Source organism: Hippocampus guttulatus, chromosome 14 (assembly GCF_054856545.1).
Source record: "Hippocampus guttulatus isolate MCC_2025c chromosome 14, RoL_Hgut_1.0, whole genome shotgun sequence".
Classification (NCBI taxonomy): domain Eukaryota; kingdom Metazoa; phylum Chordata; class Actinopteri; order Syngnathiformes; family Syngnathidae; genus Hippocampus; species Hippocampus guttulatus.
Window position 1 is genome coordinate 3757986 of NC_141274.1, and position 23431 is coordinate 3781416.

Sequence of the window (23431 nt, forward strand, 5' to 3'; positions counted from 1 at the left end):
ATGTAGAATGTCACTGTAATTGATTATAAATAAAATAAAATGTCAACTCGTTTATTTAATTGTTTAAATTTGCTCCGTTGAAATTAAAGTACAAATCTGGGAAGACACTGAGCATGTTAATGATAATAATATATAATATATAATGATAATAATTCCCCCCCCCCCCCCAAAAACAACAACAACAACAACAACTCACGATATTGCTGGCTCATTGGCTTGTTGCTTACCGGTTTACCTGATCATGAATATCAATAATATGCAACACGTTATTTCAGTAACTACCTTTACGTGTCAACATTTCCAAATGATCACTTCTACACATTCCAAGGAAATCACAACATCCTATCATTTGGAAACTATTTTTAGAACAGGCTCGCAGGCTTTTCATGAGATACATGCGGGCTACCTGATGCCCGTTGGTACAACATTAGTGAGCTTTGCCTAAGTATGCTTTATGAACAATTAGAAATATAAAACTGGAAATGGCAAAAATACTCAAAGAAAAAAGAAACTGGAAAAATTGCAATTCATTTATTGAAGTAAAAGTAAATACAGATTCTGATACATCGCTGAAAAAGGTTTGTTGAAATTATTTTATTTCCTCAATTGGTTGCACGAAATTAAATAATTTGGATCCAGATAAATGTCAGTGTATGTTCTTCAGTACAAAAGTACAAATTATTGATGTTTGTCTCTTACATACAATAATTGGTGGCACAGTATAGATGAGTGGTTAGCACATCTATCAGCCTTACATTTCTAAGTTTCCTCCCATATTCCAAAAACATGCTTCTTCAGTAAAAATAAATAGTAAAATACAGTACAGGTACCTGAAAAAACGACATAAGTTGAGTAACAAAGTATTTGCACGAAATAAAATCAAATATAAAAGCTGTATGTTTTGGATCACTGTGTTTGGATAAGACCTTCACCTCACACTGATTAAAGGTGACACTAAATCAGCTACAAGGGACTAATTTAGCACTGCCAATTCAATCAATCCAAATCCGCTCATTATATTGCGTTTACCCACCAAGCTTATCTGTTGTCAATACTGTATATTCCGACTATCTAGTAGGCTAAATATCATCATCACTGTGTGACAAGCTAAAGCCACAGGAGCAACGGTTCATCCAAAACACAGCGTGAAACTTAAGACACAAGGACAGGCTTGTCTGGAGCATTAAAAAAAAACAACAAATCCGCAATTCAAGGGCTGCACGAGGCTCCATGGTTTCCTCAGAATGCCCGTTCTTCATTTTCCAAGACGTTTTGGACAATTCTATGCTTCCAACATTGCGGGGAAAGTTAGTGGAAGGTCCCCTCCCTGTCCTTTCCAGTGTATGTCTTGACTCCACCGTGACCAAACAAGGTACATAAAGGCATGGTTTGATCACATTGGTTTCGGGGAACTTGATTGGTCGTCACAGAGCCCAGAGACTGTGTGCCAAGCCCTCTTGTCCAACCTCTCTGACCTTTGACGTTTTGAATGAATAGACAAAAATTCCCACACACACACTACTTAATTGTCCTCTGAGTAGAAACTGTATCAGCTGAAGATGAGAGTTTTGATCTACATATTGTCCATACACATAATACTGATACAAATTGTCAAATTGAATTAGCTTTTTTCAAGACGTGCGCACTGATAATTCCTATAAATTAGCTCGCTGCACAAAAACGAAAGTGTAAGGCATGCAATACTCTCTCAGCTAATCTGTTTACTAAAGCGTAGCTTTGACATTGATTCGATCAAGTGTTCATGGTCCAGTATTGCAGGACTGTCAGTTGGCAGTATCCTCATTCATTTCTTTACATGGTGTGAACTATTTTGCAATTGGTGCTTATCGCAGCAACAATTAGTCCCTAGAACACAGTCTATGAACCAAATAAGACTAGTAAAACCCCACAGCATGTAATTACTTTTCAACAAACTCTCATCTATTATGTGTTCCCATAAAACCAAATCTCATGATGTTTTCATTCCTGGTGGAGACAAAGTCTCACCAGAGGCCAGAGATCCAACAGAAAGCCAGACATGCTGCGTTTTTATAAAGAATGATAATTATGGTGACCACTTTCCATAGAATGGCCCTCACACTATTCCTTTTTTCCTCCGAGCTCATGAGATTCTGCGAGCAAGTCTTTCTTCCCCCCTTTTTCATTAGCGATCACATGGCAATGGTGACAGGAAGAACAGTGGAAACAATGATTGCACCCATGACGAGCAAAAAAAAAAAAAAAATTGTTGTAAAGTCAAAGATGCGGGACTTACAGTATATCATCTTGAAAAATACATTTTTAAAATTGAAATATTCAGTTGAATGGATCACATTAACAAAGCACACTTGTTTTCGTTCTTTCTTTCTTTTGTTTTTAAATCATAACTTGCTTTTCCCCAAATCACCAGCAAGGAAAAAAACGATACCACTGATAAAAGATAAACAACAGAAATAATGAAAGTCACCAGTAATGCCAGAATTATTTCTGGCCTTTTTTCCTGTTTAATTAATATGAACATCTATTCATTTTCAATAGAATATGAGGACGGGGGGGGGGGGGGGGGGGTTGGAGCCTATCCCAGCTAATTTAGGGGGCAAAAGGGAGACTACACCCTGAACTGGTCGTCAGTAACATACAGAGACAAACAACCATTCACACCTACACCATCACTGAATGGGAACCAATCCCACGCTGTCTGTTCACAAGTGAGGCGAGTGTACCACTACACCATCAGCGACTTGAGTATGAAAGGGTTTTTTTTCAATTAAAAAATGTTACAAATTGAATGGAAGCCGGAACATTACATCGACACAACTCTTGAATTGTAAAACAGCAGTAATTGCGTGACAATTGCTAAAAATAGTATGATTAAAACATCCAGCATCTCAACCTTGTGTATATTCATTCATACTCAAGTGAGGCTGATTAGAGGGTGAGGGAGGCATTTGTTTTCCAACATTGTCTGATCAGCATCAAAATCAGGAGGACACTCAGACCAACCCCCTGAGGCTCACATAGTTTCATTAGAACAGCAAAATGAAGTAAAATAAAGTACAGTATGTCCTTTCATGGAGGAAACTGCTAACCAATGCTCAAAGTCAATTATAGCCTAATAATGGAGAAACTGATTATAACAACTGACATACAGTAACATCATTCCATGTTTTACATTTTGCACTCTGACGGGGAGCATGGAGAGACTCAAGTAGGCTTTTATATCTCTCCAAACATTTCTCAATCTGAATAGTGCTTGTCCTTAATTCGGGCCAAGCGTGAGCTGGAGCCTGGGCCAAATAACTTTGCGTAACACCCGGGCACTTGTCACTCCACTCCAAAACACAAATTTAAGGTGGAACAACTTTAAAATACAAATTGTTGACATTTATGCCAGAAATGTTCGTGAGCACAACAAAGCAATCAAGTTGTTTGCTCCTAAATAATTTGATGAATTGTCTTTATGAATATCTTCAAGTTAGGGGACAATGCGGGGGACAATTATTGCTGCAACCTCTTATTTCTTTGTTTTGAAATGCGGTAAAAACTAATTTTAGCAATAGTAAAACTTCAAATATTGTTTTAATTGCCCAACTTTTATTGACGTGTCATTCTGGAAGAGGTGGAAATAATTGAAAATAGACATACAGATGTGACAAATAATTTCGACGTATATATTTGCAATATCAATGAACATATCACAGTGTCTACCACAAAACACAAGGACATTGTTAAATAGGTTTTTGTTTTAACAGAGTAACAAGTCGATACAGTATCTGCAATTTGCCATTTGCACCAATGAAATACAAGCCAGAAGCTCGTGAACGTGACCAGGTCTGCTGCAAAAGGACTTATTGAATGCCAGCAATGTCCAAAATAAACACTGACATAAAAAATGCTTCAACATAAAACATAAGAACGGTTTCTTTTGGGGTGTTGACAAGGATTCTACTCTTTACACTTCATCATGGATTGTTACACTTTTGATTGCGCGCAATACTGCCACCTGGCGTTGCATCTCATACAGTCCAATCAAGTGCAACAGCACGATGAAATCAAAAACATCATAATTTTTAAATACGAGAAAACAACAGATTAAAAACAAAAAAATAAATAATGGACTTCGGATTTGACACATCGGACAAATGACACCACTCCAGTTCATAAGTGATTGATTAGTTGTGACTGGGGATTGACGCCAGACCAGAGTAATCGAATCTGACCGACGACAGTAAAAGTATAAGAAGTTATCAGCATCGTCATAAACACATTTATGGGTGAGTGGGGATTTAACGTTGGTCTGCAGTTATACGTTTGATTTTAGAGTGCAGTTGTTAATAGTAGATCAGTGGTCGCATCAGAGGTCAGTGACAAATATTGATCATGGCGAGCGTTTTGCTATCATGCTAACAGCTGTGGCGAGTGGGTCCTTATAGTTTATGTATCGATCAATTAACGATTGCGAAAAGATGCCAAGTGGCCGTGTTCTTCTGGTTTATTACATTTAACATTAAACAATCTCGGGAAAACGTACTAAACGTTTGTTGAATATTAGCTCAACTATCTCAGGCATCGGTTTGATACGAAACACATATATTTGTATTTTCTTCAGTGTTCAAGTTCTTTCATCTCCTTCTGTGTCTATTTTGTGTTATTTAGAGAAAAAGGTTCGGGAATAATGGCCCCAGTGATAAACTGCCTCAGCCGTCATGTCCTCTACAAAAAGTGTGTCAACATCCACTTGTGATGGTGATGCTGCAACTGTCATGGCAACCCAGGCTTCTGAGCAGGGTCTGTTGGGCTCAGACCGCTACGCAGGGCTCATCCTGGCCCAGTTGAACAAAATGAGGCTCCGCACAGACTTCTGTGATGTGCGGCTGAGGGTCGGCGGCAGAGTTTTCAAAGTTCACCGTCTGGTGCTCGCTGCCAGCAGCCCATACTTTGCCGCTCTATTCTCCAGGGGCATGAGCGAGGCAGATAAAGAAGAGGTGGAGATTCAGGGAGTAGATACAAAAGTCTTTGAGGTTTTGCTGGACTTTGTTTATACAGGTATGCGTCAAGTCTGAAAGACATACTGTATCATTATCTTCTGGGGGGCGGGGGAGAAAAGAAAAAAACTCTGGCAGTTTATTTAACCCTCGTGACCTGCAGGTACACATCATGTACACCTGACATGCGTTGTGTTGCATAAACAAATGCATGCCACGAGGGGTATTGCCCATGCATGGCATGCATTATTTATTTTTTTTTTTGCAACACAACACATGTCAGGTGTACATGATGTGTACCTGCAGCGCACGAGGGTTTTAATGAACACATGCTTCCTTTCTCGTCAGGCAAAATCAATGTGACAATAGAGAATGTTCAAGAACTCATGGTGGCAGCGGATATGCTGCAGTTGAATGAGGTGGTCTCCATCTGCGGTGAGTTTCTCAAGCGCCACGTGGATCCAGCCAATTGTGTGGGCATCTTTCAATTCCTGGAACAGATTGCCTGCATGGAATTGCTGGAGTTTTCTGAGAACTACATCCATGTTCACTTTCTAGAGGTATGAAACACTTTTTCATTTATGTTCACACGTCAGTGTTACTGTTATTGTTCTCCCTGGTGTGTGCAGTATCAATCATGCATCCATTTTCGATTGCGTGTATTTTCATTAGGATCAGGGGTGAGCTGAAGCCTATCCCAAATGAAATTGGGTTTGAGGCAGGGCCAAATGCAGAGTGCACTGAGAAAAACAACTATTCACTCACATTCACACCTACACTGTAAAAAACACATCGTGTGTGTGTGTGTGTGTGTGTTTTTAACAGAGCTTATTGCCTTAAAATTTTGAGTTATTTCATTTTTTTTTTACAGTGCATGTGTAACCGGTGGTGTCCGACTGCATTGTGTTGAAGAATATTGATGACGCATGGCAGGATTTCTTGTGTTGGTTGAGTTTAATCGTCTCAATCCCAAAACCTGACAAAAACAGCAGAAAACAACATCCTCCTGTCAATTACAATGATACAACGTAGCCCTACACAAATTATATGTGCACAGCAACATATTCAAATACTTATTTAAGTAATTATAATGCAGTACAGTAAGTATTTCCAAGTTGTTTTTTTACTGGCCCTGTTACATGCATGGATAATTTACAGCTTGAATTTAACAAAATATGTGTTATCGAAGTACATCATAAATTGGATTAACATCACGACGTTTTATTTGCGAAGACTGATTTTAACCTCCCGGATTATCTTGTTTGTATTGTAAGCCTCCGTTATTTGCTCCACGTTAGGTTTGCATCGGTGACGAGTTCAGCGGCCTCTCAAAGGATCAGATTGTAAAGCTTCTAAGGAGTGAAGAGTTGAGAATTGAGGACGAGTACCAGGTGTTTACTGCAGCCATGGATTGGGTTCTCCAAGATGTGGCAAAGAGAAAAAAATATGTGGTTGAGGTGTTGGAACCTGTGCGCTTCCCTTTACTGTCCCCACAGAGGCTGTTCAAGTACATAGAGGGTGAGGAGGCTTTTAACATTTGCAAACTTGTTTTTAACATTTACAAACACGTGTTTTTGTTTCCTTTTTTTTTTCGTTGTAAATGTATTTTGTCCGATTAAAACTCAAGTTGCAAATTTGATCTTTTAATCAAGGCATGACTGACTTCAGTCTGAGGGTGGCACTGCAGACCCTTTTGAAGGAGTACATTGAGGTCACAAAGTCTCCAAAAGATAAGATGCACTGCCAACTACATCAAGTCAAGATGAGACCAAGAAGAAAAGCCAGGAAATACGTGTATGCCATCGGTACGGTTTTAAAAGTCTTATTTTTACTCTCGTACACGGAGTTCTGTGAGGTGGGTTTTTATTTTTGCTTTGTAACTTTTACAATGTGATAATTGCACGGTGAATTAAGTCATGTCTGAGACTTAGAAATAAGTAAAACAAGTAATGTGTGAGACACGAGAAATATAAGGAAGAAAATTTAGAGTGATTGGATTTCCACTTCTTTTTTTTTTTGCAGGAGGCTACACACGGTTACAGGGTGGTCGGTGGAGTGACAGCAGGGCGTTAAGTTGTGTGGAGCGCTTTGACACCTTCAGCCAATACTGGACCACAGTGTCATCTCTGCATCAGGCTCGCAGCGGGTTGGGGGTAGCAGTACTTGAGGGCATGATTTACGTGGTGGGAGGTGAGGAAGCGGAGACTATAAATGACACATCACGTGTGTGAAAATAAGTCTCAACCCCTTTGTTTTTTTCACCAGGAGAGAAAGATTCAATGATTTTTGACTGCACAGAGAGATACGACCCCGTGACTAAACAGTGGGCTGCTGTGGCTTCCCTGAACTTCCCTCGCTGTGGAGTTGGCGTCTGCCCCTGCCATGGAGCGCTGTATGCGTTTGGTAAATACCACTACAGTATTGTTGGGACAACTACCGATTTTGTGTGATGTTCTAAATAGATATAAAATATAAGGGACTAACTTGTATGGATTTTTTTGAGGCCGACGTCGATTTTTGGCAGCGAAACATACCGATTCATATGCGGATGTGTTAAAAAAAATTTGTATGTATGGCGGCCCGGTGGGCCAGTGGTTAGTGCTTCGACCTCACAATGTGTGGGTTCAATCCCCAGCTCTGGCCTCGCTGTGTGGAGTTTGCATGTTCTCCCCGGGCCTGCGTGGGTTTTCTCCGGGTGCTCCGGTTTCCTCCCACGTTCCAAAAACATGCATGGCAGGCTGATTGAACACTCAAAATTGTCCCGAGGTGAGAGTGTGAGCGCGGATGGTTGTTCGTCTCTGTGAGCCCTGCGATTGGCTGGCAACCGGTTCGGGGTGTCCCCCTGCCTACTGCCCGAAGACAGCTGGGATAGGCTCCAACACCCCCCGCGACCCTTGTGAGGATTAAGCAGTTCGGAAAATGAATGAATGTGTATTATACACTCACACACCTATTAATCTTTATCATATATGTGTTTGTGTTACCAGAGTGGAAATGAATTTACCCTTCAGGGATTATAATCAGTGTAGTAAATGACCGATGTTGAATTAAATACTAATCCACATATTCTTGCTTTTTTTTTTTTTCCTTCATCAAGATTGCACTATGACAAATGTGACTTCTTTTTTTTTTAGCATCAATCATCAAAACAAAGAAATCTTTAGCATTTAATGCTTTCCCATACAGGTGGATGGATTGGCTCCGAGATCGGGAGTTCAATGGAACGTTACGACCCAGAGGAAAACAAGTGGGAGGTCATAGGCAACATGGCAGTTCCCCGCTATTATTTTGGTTGCTGCGAGCTCCAAGGTGTGTCGCTATCTCTTTGCTCAAGCAAACTTTAGGGTACAACCTGGAGACCCTAAAATTAATTTATCATCCAGACAAGATGTGTGTCACTTCTTAGAACATTTTTTTTCTCTTGTCAGGTTTTATTTACGTGATTGGAGGAATCAGCGACGAAGGCACAGAGCTACGCTCAGCAGAATTATACGATCCAATCACCCGTCGCTGGAGCGCCTTGCCTGTTATGCTTACACGGCGAGCGTATGTGGGAGTGGCCTGCCTCAACAACTGTATTTACGCAGTGGGGGGTCGGAATGAGGCTGTGGGTGCTTTGGAGACGGTGGAAAAATATTGTCCAGAGCAGGTAACCTCTCAACGCCATGCGATTGATCGACAAAATGTGCCATATCGACAGAATTTCAATCGAGGCACTGGATTTTTCTTGTTGAAGAGTTTTCACCTTCACTTCAGTTCTAAGTTTGAGGTGTGGCTAAATCTCCCCAAATAACAAAAGGTATCAAAGGATTTTAATAACCTTTCTAATCTGATATTAGAACTGAAGAAGAATCCGTTTTGGATTAAAGCTGAAAGCTTTTCAACAAACAGGAAAAGTCCACTTACCTCAATTCTACCTTGGTGGGTTACCATGACCTGTATGATCTACACATACAAAATATGACATGGAAAATTGATGACTAATTCACACCTGCGTGGGGCTTTTTTTTTTTTCCCCAGGAGAAGTGGTTGGAAGTGGCCTCGATGTCCACAGCGCGGGCAGGAGCATCAGTGTCGGCAGTAAACGGGTTGTTGTATGCCGTCGGTGGAAGGGCCGCCAGCAGAACCTTCTCAGCCCCCGTGACCATCGACTCTGTGGAGGTCTATGACCCCCACTTGGACACCTGGACCGAAGTCGGCAACATGATCGCCAGTCGCTGTGACGGCGGCTTGGCTGTACTCTGACCACCTGGACGATTCCACTTGAAACTCTTTTGGAACCCGCATGCCGCATCAAAGGAAAAGCCGCACCTTAAGATTACACTTGTTTCACATCGCTGCACATTACTTATTCGTACATGTAATTGTTGTTATTTCTTTCAGTTACAGTTGATGTGATGGAAAAGTGCCCCCGACTGTTTCTGCTGAAATCGTCTGTCTCTATTCTTTCTATGTCCCCTCATTTGTTTTATACAACTGACCACAAATTTGATCTTTTCTTTTGTTTGTATAAAAACAATCTTGATCTCATTCTCTTTTCCATTCATCATTGTTAAAGTTTTCTTTTTGGCTCATGCTTATGAGGACTGTTTCGTGATCAGATCTGAAACCACTTTTTGTTTATCTTTCTTTCATTCTCCTCAAAAATGTTGACAATGTGTGCGGTGCTACTTGTAAATCTTATCAAAACACTTGAGCCTATTTATCAATGTAAGAAAAGAACATTCAGAAATGCTTCTAAACTGAAACGGTTGCAAAGCCTGTGCTGTTACTACTGGATTATTTTCGGGTTGATGGATAAAAATAATGTTTGCACATATGCCATATTATCCCCTCAATGTTTTTAACCTTAGGTTAAACTTGATGAGCTGAACACCTGAAAGGTTGTAGTGTTTCCATCCATTTTGACTATCCCTTACACAAATGCAGCATTGTTGGAAAAAAAACCCCCAAAACATTGTTTTTCAGTGAATTAAAGTTCCCTGTTGCATATTATATGATTTCCAGTGATAGTAATGGCTTGCATTCTTACAATATTGACAACAAAATATAACGAGTACACCATAACCTAACCGCTTATTTTAGCCGCGTTCAGTATTCATCGTCATCTTAATTTGTGAACACTTTCTGAGACACTGATTTGTAATTCAGGAAATGTGTCTAAAATTACTGAAGCAGAGTGTAAGCAGTAAGAGAGATCTATTTATGTTGATTAAACTTTTGTGTTGTTTGTTTGGATCAGACTGAAACGTTTAATCGGTAAACTCTTTTAGCTTCTTCTCAGTGCAGAACTTCTTCAAGATCAGCGTTGCCACCAGTGAGAAGGTAGCAACCAGAGTGAGGACAGTTCTCATGGCTTTGAACCAGGCTGGGTATCCAGGTAGCAGTGTCAAGTCATAGTGTAAAGACAGTCCTAGTCCCATCATAACCAACATAGCACCCTCAACGACATTGTCCCTGCAGAGCAGAGCCAGCCAGGCCAGAAGTGAGGGAACTACGCTGTTGCCCAAGTTCATCCAGTCAGGTTCAGCAGGACTACCATCAGGAATGGCAAACCCCCAGCGGGCACCTCCGAGGAAGGATACTATACAAGCGCCATACAGCATTTGAGCATATGCCACTTCTGGGTAGAAAGACTGAGTGGTCGCCATGAGGAGCGGGGCAGTCACAAATGGGATGAGCCCAGAGAAACCAAGGTACAGTGCAGGCTTGGGAGCCTGAGTTAGGGCTCTCAAAGTAAAACCTCCTTTGGTGTCTGTCTTGTCTGAATGGCAGAGACGTAAGCCAGCCCAGTTGATTGGTTTGATGCACAGCAGCCTGTTGGTTGAAGCCAGTTTGGATGGAATCGACAACGGAGAGACCCTCGAGACCAGTTGACCATGAATTGGGTTTGATGCGCTGTCTACCCATCGAGGACGCCACACTGGAATCTGGAAATGCAGAACATTTTTATGCTACTCGGAATAAAAATTAGGACTCAACCAATATGAATTTTTTTAGGTCAATGAAGATTTTTGGCATTAAAAAAAGACGAGACTACCCATTAATCGATATATATATTTTCTTACATTGACTTACCTTAATGAGATATCTACGAGGTGCAAATCCAAACATTTTGAGTCTAAAAAAAAAAGACATTCTACATTAAGACGTAAGAGTACAATGCACAGTTCCGGTATAACATGCAATTTACAAATCCAAATTTCACTTAAATGTTGGGTAACACGAGCAAGTCAACAGCTTCTAAACCTGAGGTCAAGCAATCGTTCAGCTACAATACGCTTGAATAATGAACTACTCAAACGTTCTTTTGAATGCGTGTCATTTGTTAAATTTAAATGACTGCACTAACTTGTCGATGTTTAAGTCTTGAGTAGCTTTATCAGGGGTCACAGTTTCCATCAGTGTTGAATTTATATCTCTTTCACTGTATTCCATGAATACAAATACAGTACCACGTCATGTTTACGATGTCTTACCGTCTTATCAAATCGAGTCTGCTCATTTCAGAGTTAATCGAATGTCCTTGCTGTGAAATCGTCCCGTTTTTCTCCAACCACACGAGACAAGTTCTGCTATCGACTATTTTGTCTGTCCATGGCGGGGGAGGATTTATGTGTCATTCAAGGGTGCAAATGCAAGAAATACTAAAGATCGCCATTGTGTCCTATAAATGTCGAAAAGTATATGTACGTCGTGCCGTATGAAATATGCGTCAGTAGACGAATATATTAGGGGTTGTAAAATCGATTTAGTAATTTTCTCAATCTCAACTCCAAGCAGTTAAAAACGTACCTCACAGAGTGGAACCTCATGCAGTTGGATAATGACGTGACTTCTTGAACGCAGCCTTATTGAGTATTCGACTACCCCCCACCCCCCACCTTAGGTGCCATCGCCAGTGGTAAGCGCGTAGAAAACCCAAACAAACATCACTAGCTACTCAACCACAGCGTTATACTCACACTGGAGTGTCATTTCGTTGTGAACGGACTGCTTCGTATACCCTCGAATCTATTAAAGGCTGTTTTGCTTGGGAGAAGGTACGCGGAATTGTCAGGTCAACATTTGCAAGTTAGCTCGCTAACACGTAGCGAGCTGATGAATGTGTGCTGCCGCCGCTAAGGTAGCCATTTTGAAACTGTGTTGTTCCAACGATGCCAGTTCTATTTACCTTTACTCCGTGTCCGCGACAACTGCGAAAACGGGCTATTTGCGCGGTTTTGGTTCAGTGGAACGTCTTAACTTGTTAGCCGTGCGGGAAGGAAGGCAGTGGACCCATACGAGCTCATCGCATGACACCTCACAGTTTTCGGATTCAGTTAACAGGCTAGGTAAGAGCAGCTATTAGCTAACACTTGCTACGCGACTGTTCACGAAGGTAACTGCACAAACGAGTTAGCAGCCGAGTTGATGTCGATTCTAGAGCACCGTCCGGCAGTGATTGGCTTTGATTAAGCTTCGACATTCGAAACGCTTTTTGTCAGAATTGCACCTTTGAACATTTAGCAACTTGTAAGCAGGGTGAAACGTGTGTTCTGCGTGTTGAATTGGACCCCCGTCGAACAAGAGGGCACGTTTGTTTGTTTGTTTGTTTGTTTGTTTCCTACAATGCAAACGTTTCACTTAATAACACTTGTGCTTAGAGTGCTAATCCGGCAGTGGAACATCGCTGGTGCCCGTAGTAGCTTGTGCGCGTCGCAAACTCATTGATGTTAAGCTATTACGTAAGAGTTCAGTGCGAGAGCAATGCTGTTTGAACCGAGCTTGTTTCAGTTTTCTGTTTGATGTTAAACTGTAGCATAATGCAATTTAGAACGAAACAGAAGCAGAGCTCGTTAATCCCAGTTTGATTGAGCATTACTGCCGTGTTGTGCTTCCGCCGTGGGAGAAGTGAGAAAGTGCCGTGGATATTTTTGCATCGGTGTTAATATTTCATTAAAAGCTGCCACACATTGTAGCTTTCGTCGTTTGATGGCTCCAAGAACACAGTGTCTCTTGATTTCGATTCGCGAGAGATGTAAAGCATTCAAAAGTAGATATCTGGAGCTTTGATTACCGTATTACGAGTTTGATGGCCAATGTATTTTTACATAGACTGCTGTAACAGAGAAGTAGTTTGTTTTGCGGCTTCATTGGCATATCTTGCAAAAACGAACAGAATGTTCTGCCATAGTAATTCATTTTAATGTCTGTGATGTTAATTCAACGTGAGTTGTTGTTTATAGTGAATTTGTGATTGATGAATTGATTTTTTTTTCTGACTGAAGTCTTTGATTTGCAGGTGCAGCTCCTTTGCAGAATCAACTGGAAACCAGGAAGTAAATAGAAAACTGTTCAGCAAGGCAAAAGCTTCTCAAACCAGGAAAATATTTTCAACACGTTTAGTGTTTTGGGGTTGCGATTTTCCTCTAGCAAGGCGGAAAGATTTTTTTTTTGACAACACTGATCAATATAAGGGAGCTTTTTACCATTTTTTGAGCTCTAATATCTATGAAATCAGTGGTTTGCCAGCTTTCATCTTCCAGAAAACTACACTTAGTTAGATGGGCATTCTACAAATATGAACGTGAATCACTCAACGATAAAGACATCTTTATAATGCATCACCCATCCAGCTCTCTGTTTCACTAACCAGAAATGAAAATGACGGCAATGTAGCTAACACAGGTCTGTTTTCTTCATTGTCATGTGACTTTGAACTAGCAAGCATCTTTACCTTCCAACTCTGGCAGTCTTTTCACCACATTAATGAGGTGAGCAGTGGGTTTCCAACAAAAGACTGTCCTTAAACTCTTTTTTTTTTCTGCATGCGTTTCACTAGATTCTAAAATGATTCGGTAAAAGTTGAATTGATGCCAATACCTACTGGCCCACAGTGTGGCAGGACGACACTTGTTTCATTCTCCTCGTCTTGGTGTCAGAGTGGAACTGCTTCACAAACTGCTGTCCATGTGCATGGGGAAAGCCCTTCTACACTTTCACAAGCTCACAACCTAGTTCTTCTGAACCAGTGGGACAAATGACCCCTCATCAATAGAATTTTTTGCCATTCGGCGGAGTCTGCTCATGTTTCATGTGTCCCAACTAAATCATTGAACAACTTTAAACCGTATCACTCGGGACAAGATTGGCTTCGGGAGCATCTTGGGAATCTTGTTCCTCGGAGACTACTTCACTTGCGTGTTTGGAAATCCATCCTCTTCCTTGTTTGGCTTGTCGTCTGGATCACCGATTCCAGCTGATTCCTGCAACCCTTGACCCGTCTCCCAGTGATCCACCCTGGACGAAGCGATCTGCCTCTTGGGAAAGGGGCTGCGCTGTCCTGGCAGAGATTTAGAGGGGTAGTGTTTTTGCCGCTCCCCGTCTGTCAGTGCCATCAGGCCTGAAGAACAGAGGCCAGGCGGACGAAGGGAGAAGGCCGAGGACTTCAGAGCCATTGACTCTGGGGTAACTATTACACTCAACCCGACACAACAACACTGTTAGTTACGACCGTTCAAGTGACAGTCCTAACGACCAATTCTTTTGTAAGATCCTGGCCATGAGGTTTGATGCCTCAATCCACTGACCAGAAACACTGGACCTAAATGGCGCAGCATGACTTCGTCCCTGCCTGGCTTAACTTCTCCACACCCCAGCCTGCCAAGGTTTGTGTGGAAATGTTATGCGTGCACGCGAGAGTAAGTGAAGCGGACAGGGCTTCAAACCTCACTGAGACACTTCGTGTGCGAGAAGTGAGTTTGTAGTCAGCCTAAGTCACGTAGATGTTGTGAGCCAGCACAATTGACGCAAAGACGTGGCGTCGTGTTTTAGTCAAGTGTGGTGCAAAACACCCCGTTAATGTGCAAGGGTCCGGATTCGAGTTGAAATTTGTTGCAGGTTAATGGAGATTCAAGAATCACACCTGTCAGATTAAGTTGAAGCAAATGTGGCGTGCACAAAGCACTTCATTGTCGAGTTGTTTGATTGTGTCGTGATTGTCGAGATGCTGGTCAGTGTAGTCTATGAGTCGGGATGTTTCCCAGCTGGGCGACTTAACTTTAAAATGCATTCAAGACAGAGAAAACAAGAAGAGCCACCGCTTTGACGACAGTGTTCTGTTTGTTCAGCGATTGCAGCACAATGTTTAATGCCATTGTTTTGGCTCCGGTTTTGCGGTGTTTTTAAACCGCGGCGCATGAAGGATTGTCAAGTTACCATGATGCAGTGTCAGATGATGGCAAGGGGATTTTAGTGGGTCATAAAAGAAAAAAAAGAATTGTTCGGCATACCTCCACCAAACAAAATTGGTGAAGGTGATTGTGTTCATATAAATTGTTTTGAACCAGGCGAAAAGTTCAATAAGATCCGCGTTGTTTAAAAACCCCCCTTGCTCCCATCTTTTTCAAATGTTATTGGATTTGATCAAAATGTGCTGTTGACTTTAATGTGAACATGATCAAGATCAAAGTTGTTGTTTTTTGTCGGCGTTTAAGATGGAAAACACATCTGGTTCAAATTTTTGTGCTGATGTTTGATCGTTTTGCGTGTCGTTTGATGTATCTGGAGAAATTCTAAAGGCGGTTTGTTATTTGGGTCCGCAGTTGCGGTGGTTTACAAATTTTTAAGCCATTGTGGAAGTCTGTGCTGTCTTTCTGCTTGTATACACTCGTACAACTCTGACATGTCATTGCGCACGCATTTTTGCTCCTTTACAATTGCACGAGTGTGATCATCAATTGGTGATTGAAACTTGACTTGTCTTAAGAATTGCCTTTCGCCTCATTGACTCTTATCTGCTGTATTTCTCGCCACCTCCTCCAGTCCACTGCTGCCACCCTCGATAAACAAGGCGAGCCCCACCACCACAGGGAAGGCAAAAATGCTGTGAGCCGCCGCCGCCACAACTCTTCCGATGGCTTCTTCAACAATGGCTCCCTGCGCGCTCCAACAGGTACCGTTAGTGACGAGAACCACTTTGCAAGAGCAATTACGGCAGTTGGGCAGATCAGGACTGGAATGCTTGCGATCTCACAGTACTGATGCACGGGGAATAAAAATTGTCCGATAGATTAAGGGTACCGGTACATTGAATGGGTGCAAGTTCTGCTGTGGACGAAGGAGAATAGAGGCAATTTTTTTGCTCGTGCTTTCATATGCTGCTACTTGGGACATTGTTGCAGTTTGTCTTCAAAAAGAATACAAACTAGTGTGGTGTGTTTTGCATGACTAGTCTTGGCGTCGTGTTTAAAAAAACTCATCAATGACAATTGTTCGAGTGAGTGAATTCCAACTAATATTTGACTGTTGTACAATACTTTGTTCTTAAGTATTTGTTCAGCTTTACAGCAGAGAAAAATTGGCTGCTATTCACACCCACCCCCATTTCAATGTAATCCTAGACAGTCACATTGTAAAAACTACGAGTCGACCTACAACTACAACAACCTGTATTTCCTGCTACAACCATGTGCCATCAGCGCCACAAAACCACACACAGTCTCCTTGATCTGTTCCGAATGGGGGGATAAATGTTGAATGCAAAAGCTATTTACATTTGGAATAAAAGTTTTTTTTTTCTTCCCTTTTTTACTATTTCGGGAAAAGTAACTGTTTCTCTGCAACGTTCCCTTGGTGGAAGACGCGATGCGATGCCTTATCCTCATCACCATGTCAATTCAACCGTTTTCATGTTTCTCTTTTTCTTCTCTCAAGTGGCCTATGAAAAAAAAAATCCAATTGCTATACTGTAAATCCAATTCTTATTGAATGTGGCGTATGCTCATATCAGATCTATTGTACTCACTCCATCGAGGCAAACTTGATGTCATCGAACTATACCGATCAGTAATGTAGCAACGCAACAATAACACCAGCCGGGAACGTAAGCCAAAGCAAAATCGAATATTATGGTCTAAATATGATCAATTAGAGGCATATTCACCATCAACAAATTAATTTTATTAACATCTTTTAACTTTGGGGTCATTTTGATTTATTCCTCCCTAAAGTGATTCCAATCCACTTTGTTCTCCCAAGTTTGCATCAGATACTTTATTTGTTGACTATTTAAATCAGGGGTAGGGAATGCCATTTCTTGCACGTTTTAGATCTCTCCCTACTCCAACCCACCTGATTCAAATGATCAGCTCGTGAGCAAGCTCTGCTGAAGCCTAAAATGATCATGATCAATTGAATCAGCTGTGTTGGAGTTGGAGAGATCTAAAACAGGCAGAATATGGCTCTCGGGGAGTTCTCTACCCCTGATTTAAATAGACCCGAAATTAAAAATCCCAAGTTCACCTGTACATCCCGAATGTCTGCCACAAGACTTTCTTGATAAGTCTTGTCACCGATTGACCTAAAATTGACACCGGTTTTATTTTTAGTCTTTTCATCTATTTATATTTTCTCCCGAGTACAGATTTGTGCTATCTTAAGCATTTGGATTGGAAGGGTTTTAAATGTCAAAACGTTCATGTCAACACAAGCTCCAAGTGGAACGTCTCACCTTAGGAAGAAGTATATTCTAGCATTGTGTCGGATTTCTCCATGCAAACACAAATCTGACAAAGAATTGTTTGAGTGAGTCAAGGGTCCATTCATTGACGTTAGTCAGGCCACATGCGAGCATGCTGTAATAGGCAAAACAACAACAACAAAATGACAAATGAAAGGAAATCACTTCCATTTTACATGATTAAAAGAAGTCCTAAGAAAACAGAAAGGGGGCGGTGCTTGAGTTTAGTTATCTTCTCTTTTTGTTTGCCTTCATACTTTGTGTCCTTCACTTCAGTCATACGTTCTTTGCTCATCTCTGCGTCTGAGAATAGCTTATTGTGCTTATTCAAAATTCAGGCCACTCTCAGGGAGCACTTTGTTGCTTGTTCCTAGATGCGATTACTAGAATCCTGCTTGCAGGTTGATGTGACCATTTTGTTGCATGTACTTTTGTCCTTCTTACCACTGACTTGTTAGACAATGTCCCAAGAAGCATTTATTCGCATAATGGCTTTTCAAATTAAAAATAGCAAAAGTCTCTTGGCATATTAAGCACACGGATCTTGCGCTGATGGCTTTTTGGGGGGGGGGGGGGGGTGTGATTGCAATTTTTTCAGTCCATTCTTCTCAATGAATTGATGGATTTTCGTGTCCGCTTCGCTTTCAGCAGTGAGTTTGCAAAGCGTTGTTTTGCTATTATCCCAAATCCTACAGCAGACGGTGTCGAACAATTCTATGTATTGCTGTGAGATTGAAAATTAAAACCGCAGCAGTGAACTGTGAGTGACCCAGAAAAACTCTTGTGTATTGTTGGCCTGGAGACGAGACTGCCTGTCTTGTCATCTTTTTGATCACTATTGATCGTGATAGGAAATTTCCACATTTTAAATTGGCAACAGCTAAATCTGTAGTTGCTAAGCAGTATGACTGCTCTGTTTTTTTTTTGTTTTTTTTTTGCGGGGGGTGGGGTTTTTGTTTTTTAGGTGATGGGTGGCAACAGCCCTCGCTGCTTCTGAGACATGACTCTGTGGATTCAGGCGTGGCCAAAGGGGGGCACAGCGGACTAGCAGGGGGCTCGTGTTGGAAGGACACACCCACCTGGCATGGAGCTCCGAGGGGCGCCCAGGACGGCCACCATCACCACCACCACCAAGGGCGCCACCCGAAACGGGGAGGGGGCGACAGAGACAGGCAGGGAGGGCACCGGCAGCGCAATGGTAACTTCCATCCCCGTAAGGGCACCTCATACCAGGACAAGTTCCCCAACGAAGAACGCAAAGACAATAAGGATGACAAGCTGAAGTTTGTGGAAGAGGACTTTGTGAGTAGCATCATTTGTTTTCAACGACTTTACTGAAGATTCCTCACAATTTGATTCGGTAATTTAATCCTCAAAATCTAAACACATTGGGCACACGCTTTCCCAGTGTTGCACTGGATTTCATCTCAACCAAACCATCTTATCATTGCCTGCAATGTTTAGAAACAAGATGGGTGTATTCTATTCTATCACAAGCCTGCGCAGGCATTATGAACACTTTCAATTCTTGCATATGAAAGCCACAGCTTTTCTACTAGAATGCCGGAATTTTCTCCACAACCGTCAATTGTTCCGCTTCTTTTGTAGCCTTCCCTCAACCCTGAAACAACTGGAAAGCCCGGGACTCAGATGAGAGCAGTTGCACCCCATGCTGGAGTGTGGGGTAAGAGCTCCCATGTCCATTCGCAGTCTTCACACTTTTCTTGTTGTTTTCTAACGGCTGCCTGGAATTTTTCTCTCCTGCCCCAGAAAATCCTCCGAGTGGCAAGCAGATGGTGTCCAAAATGTTGGTTATCAAGAAGGTTTCCAAGGAGGACCCCAGCACTGCCTTCTCGGCGGGCTTCGCGAGTGCCGGCGCCTTGCCAGCTAATGGCGCTAAAGCTCCCATCACAGGCTCCAGCGTCTACAAGAACCTGGTCCCAAAGCCTGCTGTGGCTCCCACCAAAGTATGAATGACCGCCGTGTGTCAAATTTGCTAACTAATGCAATATGATTTATTGATGTATGTATTTATTTCTTTTAAAGAGCACCCAGTGGAAAGCCGGTGCAAGGGAGCTCGCCAAGTCTGGCCGAGATTCCGTCTTTTCCAACCCCGTTTCTGCCGCCAAACCCAGCACGCCGGTCAGTGCACTACAGCACAACACCCCTAAAGAGGTGAGCTTTCTTAATTGCTCAACTCAAACTTCAGGGCTTCATTTCAGTCGGTCGGTAGGCTTGATTTTGTTTTTTTAATTATTTTTAATAAGTTGTTTGATATTTGAATCGACCAATATACGGCCCCGGTTCAATTAGAGGTTTAAACGGTCATCCTTATTAAGCCGGTCACATTTTGACATCAAGAGCACAAGACGACACTTACAATGGACCAGCAGTACCTTGCCACTGTGATGCTTCAAACGGGATGTTACAACAGAGATACCGAGAGACTGTAAGAGTCACAGAAAGATGTAAAAGTGGACGGCCTGTGGCCACATCCCATGCTCATGACCGCTACATTGTGAGCAATGCCCTGAGAAATCCGGATGATGAATGCCACTCAATTGCTGCCACTCAACAAGCTAAGAGGCAACCAAGTCTCACGTCAGACCATTTGAAACCATTTACATCACCGTGGTCTGCGTGCGAGACGACCTGCAAGGGTACCTGACCACACCACAAGGCGCAGGCGTCACCGTCTTGCACGGACCGGGGTGCATTTACGCTGGATGAGGGACCGATGGCCTTCACTGTTGTTCTCTGATGAAAGTAGACTCACGTTGAGCAGAAATGATGGCCGCCACTGATGTTGGAGCAGCTCGAAACTCTGCATCCCAGAACCTCAATGACCTGAGGGCTGCCCTTCAAAAAGAATGGGATGTCATGCCTCAGCAGACAAGAAGTCGACTTGTGAACAGCACGAGACGTCGTCAAGCTGTAATTCATCCTCAAGGGCACATGACGAGTTATTGACATGTTGAAATTGTTTTGTTTTGGTGTACCCGCCATTGTTGTTAACTTTTGTTTGTGTTTTTAAAAAAAAAAACATGGTGAGAGAGACTAAAAAAAGGATTTGCAAAAAAATGCAATATTGAGGGTAAACAATCATAATTTGATTATTTTTGAAAAGCCCCCTTTTTTTTCTGGTAGCAAATATTGTACCTTCACCTCTGAACAACCAAGTTACAGCTGACCAGTTCGGAAAGAATAATGAGCTTGGCGGGTCTTTGCTCAGAAAAGCAGTCAAAGGAGAAACGGGAATGAACCCGATTGGTCTCTGTGTCGCCATCTCTGCAGCATCCTTCCAGCACGACGCCTCCCATAGACATCGCCCCGTCAAGGCTGAAGCTGATGCGCCGTGGTCCGGACCGAAAGAGCGAGTTCCTGCGAGCTCTGAAGGACGAGGGCACCGGAGAACTGACAACAAGCAGCAGCCCAGGAACATCAGGAGAGGTCAGGCATGCCTCCGTTTGCATTTTGCGTTGTTCACTACCTGCCGCGCATGTCAAAAATCTACGCACCCCCACTGAAATACGGGTTTTGGTGTGTGTGTGTGTGTGTGTTTGTGCGCTTTCAAATCCAATTGCCTTTGTGCAGTTCATGTCTTCAACCTTTCTGCGTGGTGAGAGGTACAACTACTTGTGTAACCCCATTTTATATATTTTTTTTCAGTCAAATCATGTGTCCTCCATTGTGAGACGAATAAAGGTTTTCTTATTCTTAGTGTATTTAATAAATTGTCAGTGGCTGGGTTTGCCAAAAAAAAAAAAAACTGATTGAGGTGTTTTATACAGAGCATTCCTATTCCGCTTAGTGATTCGGTTACATTCTAATTGGATTGTAAACCCGAGTGTCTGAATTGTAAAATGCCTGGAATATTAATATTTGACACACTGAAAATCCGTACATGCAGATTTTGTTGGTGTCTGATGGTCATGTGATTGTGTCCAGGGTGAAAGCAGCACCCCGGAACCCAAAGCCTACAGTGAGGATGTCTGCCACGAGAATGGGTTGTCCTACTCTCTAAGTGACTCTGACACAGAACACCTGTCCAGCTCCCTGGAAGCTGAGCACAGGTATGACAACACACACACACACAGTTTGTGTGTGTGCGCGCCATCAGAGGCTCAAGTTTTATTTGGATCATCTCCAAAATTTGTTTGCAACAGTTCTTAAGATTTGAGGTTGGACCCTATGTGGCAAATTGCTTCAATTTTGATGACATGAAGACACGGTTGTCCTGTTAGTTAACATGCTAAAATAGTTTCATGTCAGCTGAAGGGGGCAGTAGTGTGCAACACTGCATATTGCAACTGAAATAATAAATATTGTCACAGCCATACAGGTGGTCCCTGTTTTGCGGTGGTGCGACATAACCGGTTGCAAAAGAAGGCACACTCAGTTACTGCCGTACTTGCTAGATTTCTTTAGCTTTTTTTTTACTCACAGCCTCTGTTTTTTATTTATTTATTTTTTTATGCAGTTATTTACTGTAATTATGACTTCCCTACTGTGATAAACTATGAGGCACTTTAACAATCTCTGTTTTGGACTCATGGTACCTCCTTGACAGTGTCATTCGCTGTGTAGGCCAGGGACTCCTGACAGGGTGGAATTTTTTTTTTTCTTACAAGGAACCCTTCATCATACCGCCACTAATTAAACATAACTACAGTGTGTACCCAAGTGCCATTGGAATTATTATTTTTTAAAAACATACAGTACATTTGTAAAAACGGCCTATTTTCATAATGTGATGATAACAATTTGGGGGGGGGGGGGGTTAGCGGTAGTGGGGGTTATTTTTTCATTGGTTTCCTTCACTATACAGTAATAGTTTTGATTCAAGCAGGGATGTCAGCTTGAAGAAAATCAATTTGGAGCAACGTGTTTGTGCAGGTTGCTGAAGGCCATGGGCTGGCAGGAGTACCCCGAAAACGATGACAACTTCCTGCCTCTGACCGAAGATGAGCTGAGAGAGTTCCAGACGAAAACGGAGCAAGTGAGCGACGGTCCCGTTGATTGCTGCCACGTGAACAGATCAAACGTGAGGTCATGCGCTATCCTTCTGTGTTGTCCGAGCAGCTGAAGCGGAACGGCCTGCAGAAGAACGGCTTTCTGCCCAGGGCGCGGGGTGTGACCCTCCACTTCACCCCCTGGAGGAGTGTGGCCGAGGCGCATGTGGAGGAAGGGTCCGAGTCGGAAACCAGTAGCAGCAGCCAGACCTCTGATGACGAGGACTGCATCAAATCCTAGCGTGGTTTTACGGAACAAAAAAAAAGAGAAACAACGCAACAGCCAACACATCTCAGCAAGCCACCCACCCTCCTTTCTATCTCATCTTTTTTTTTTTTTTTTTTTTTTAAAGAGCACCATTTTGAATTTTTGATTTTTTTTTTTTGTTGTTCTTGCACAAGGGAAAAACCAATCATATCCCAGTGAAGGGGGAGATTTCTGCTCTGCCAGACGTTGTTTTCCCTGCGTTTCCTCCTTCACTGCAATCCTGCTCTCTGACCCTGCCCTCCTCCTCCTTTTTCTTCCTCGCTTTGTGGAACTGAAGTGTTCATCAAGAAAAAGGGCAATGAATGCACACTTGATTCTGCTTTAAACAGACTAACTCATTTCATTGATGATGCTGATGACACATTATTAATGATATTAATAAAATTGGTTCCTGACAAGCTGACGTTTCAAGCTGTTGACTGTGGTGTTTGAGTCGAATGGATCAAGCCCAAGTTCCTCATCCTCAAAAACTGAAAAATGATCCCACTTTTTTCCCCACATTGGCTCAGTGAGAGCACACCCAAGAGTTTAACCGAGGATGCACAGCCTACAATGAATAAAGTGTTAAAGATTTTAAAAAAATATGTATCGCATTGTGTTTGTGAAACTGTCTAGTTCTAATGATGTTCAATACATGCTTGAATGCTCCGCGTCAAAAGTGGTG

General features: G+C 42.3%; 3 protein-coding genes across 9 annotated transcripts; 2 read left to right on the forward strand and 1 right to left on the reverse strand.

The window, feature by feature from the left end:
- The first annotated feature begins 4183 nt into the window (after positions 1-4183).
- On the forward strand, positions 4184-10221 carry ipp (intracisternal A particle-promoted polypeptide). Its single transcript, XM_086128275.1, has 10 exons — positions 4184-4274; positions 4657-5046; positions 5334-5545; positions 6284-6503; positions 6638-6790; positions 7008-7175; positions 7251-7388; positions 8172-8294; positions 8414-8634; positions 9006-10221. The coding sequence occupies exons 2-10, from the start codon at positions 4707-4709 to the stop codon at positions 9228-9230; spliced, it is 1800 nt and encodes a 599-aa protein (XP_085984401.1). The 5' UTR covers positions 4184-4274; positions 4657-4706; the 3' UTR covers positions 9231-10221.
- On the reverse strand, positions 10175-11862 carry LOC147194496 (transmembrane protein 69-like). Of its 3 annotated transcripts, none has more exons than XM_086128286.1 (3): positions 11781-11862; positions 11064-11106; positions 10175-10915 (listed from the first exon to the last, which is right to left on the reverse strand). In XM_086128286.1, exons 1-3 carry the CDS (start codon positions 11798-11800, stop codon positions 10238-10240), a joined length of 741 nt encoding a protein of 246 aa, XP_085984412.1. In that variant the 5' UTR covers positions 11801-11862; the 3' UTR covers positions 10175-10237. The 3 variants fall into 3 exon arrangements, with proteins under 3 accessions (XP_085984412.1, XP_085984411.1, XP_085984410.1); XM_086128285.1 differs by lacking the exon at positions 11781-11862 and adding an exon at positions 11465-11580; XM_086128284.1 differs by lacking the exon at positions 11781-11862 and adding an exon at positions 11338-11448.
- gpbp1l1 (GC-rich promoter binding protein 1-like 1) lies at positions 11863-23170 on the forward strand. Of its 5 annotated transcripts, none has more exons than XM_086128281.1 (12): positions 11863-11889; positions 13270-14435; positions 14521-14635; positions 15792-15921; positions 18452-18789; positions 19096-19171; positions 19258-19454; positions 19534-19662; positions 20782-20937; positions 21436-21560; positions 22384-22486; positions 22570-23170. In XM_086128281.1, the coding sequence occupies exons 3-12, from the start codon at positions 14576-14578 to the stop codon at positions 22738-22740; spliced, it is 1485 nt and encodes a 494-aa protein (XP_085984407.1). In that variant the 5' UTR covers positions 11863-11889; positions 13270-14435; positions 14521-14575; the 3' UTR covers positions 22741-23170. The 5 variants fall into 5 exon arrangements, with proteins under 5 accessions (XP_085984407.1, XP_085984404.1, XP_085984408.1 ...); XM_086128278.1 differs by having other exon boundaries at positions 11882-12028; XM_086128282.1 differs by having other exon boundaries at positions 11882-12028; positions 18506-18789.
- The last annotated feature ends 261 nt before the right edge of the window (positions 23171-23431 follow it).

Bases quoted from the DNA above. Each gene is read 5' to 3' on its own strand.
- LOC147194496 (XM_086128284.1), bottom strand. From the start codon at position 11,423: ATGGAATACAGTGAAAGAGATATAAATTCAACACTGATGGAAACTGTG. The intron at 11,107-11,337 runs GTTAGTGCAGTC...TTTTTTTTTTAG, and splicing joins CAAGACTTAAACATCGACAA to ACTCAAAATGTTTGGATTTG. The intron at 10,916-11,063 runs GTAAGTCAATGT...CTGCATTTCCAG, and splicing joins CTCGTAGATATCTCATTAAG to ATTCCAGTGTGGCGTCCTCG.
- gpbp1l1 (XM_086128281.1), top strand. From the start codon at position 14,576: ATGGCGCAGCATGACTTCGTCCCTGCCTGGCTTAACTTCTCCACACCC. The intron at 14,636-15,791 runs GTTTGTGTGGAA...CACCTCCTCCAG, and splicing joins CCACACCCCAGCCTGCCAAG to TCCACTGCTGCCACCCTCGA. The intron at 21,561-22,383 runs GTATGACAACAC...GTGTTTGTGCAG, and splicing joins TCCCTGGAAGCTGAGCACAG to GTTGCTGAAGGCCATGGGCT.
- ipp (XM_086128275.1), top strand. From the start codon at position 4,707: ATGTCCTCTACAAAAAGTGTGTCAACATCCACTTGTGATGGTGATGCT. The intron at 5,047-5,333 runs GTATGCGTCAAG...CTTTCTCGTCAG, and splicing joins GCTGGACTTTGTTTATACAG to GCAAAATCAATGTGACAATA. The intron at 5,546-6,283 runs GTATGAAACACT...GCTCCACGTTAG, and splicing joins TCCATGTTCACTTTCTAGAG to GTTTGCATCGGTGACGAGTT.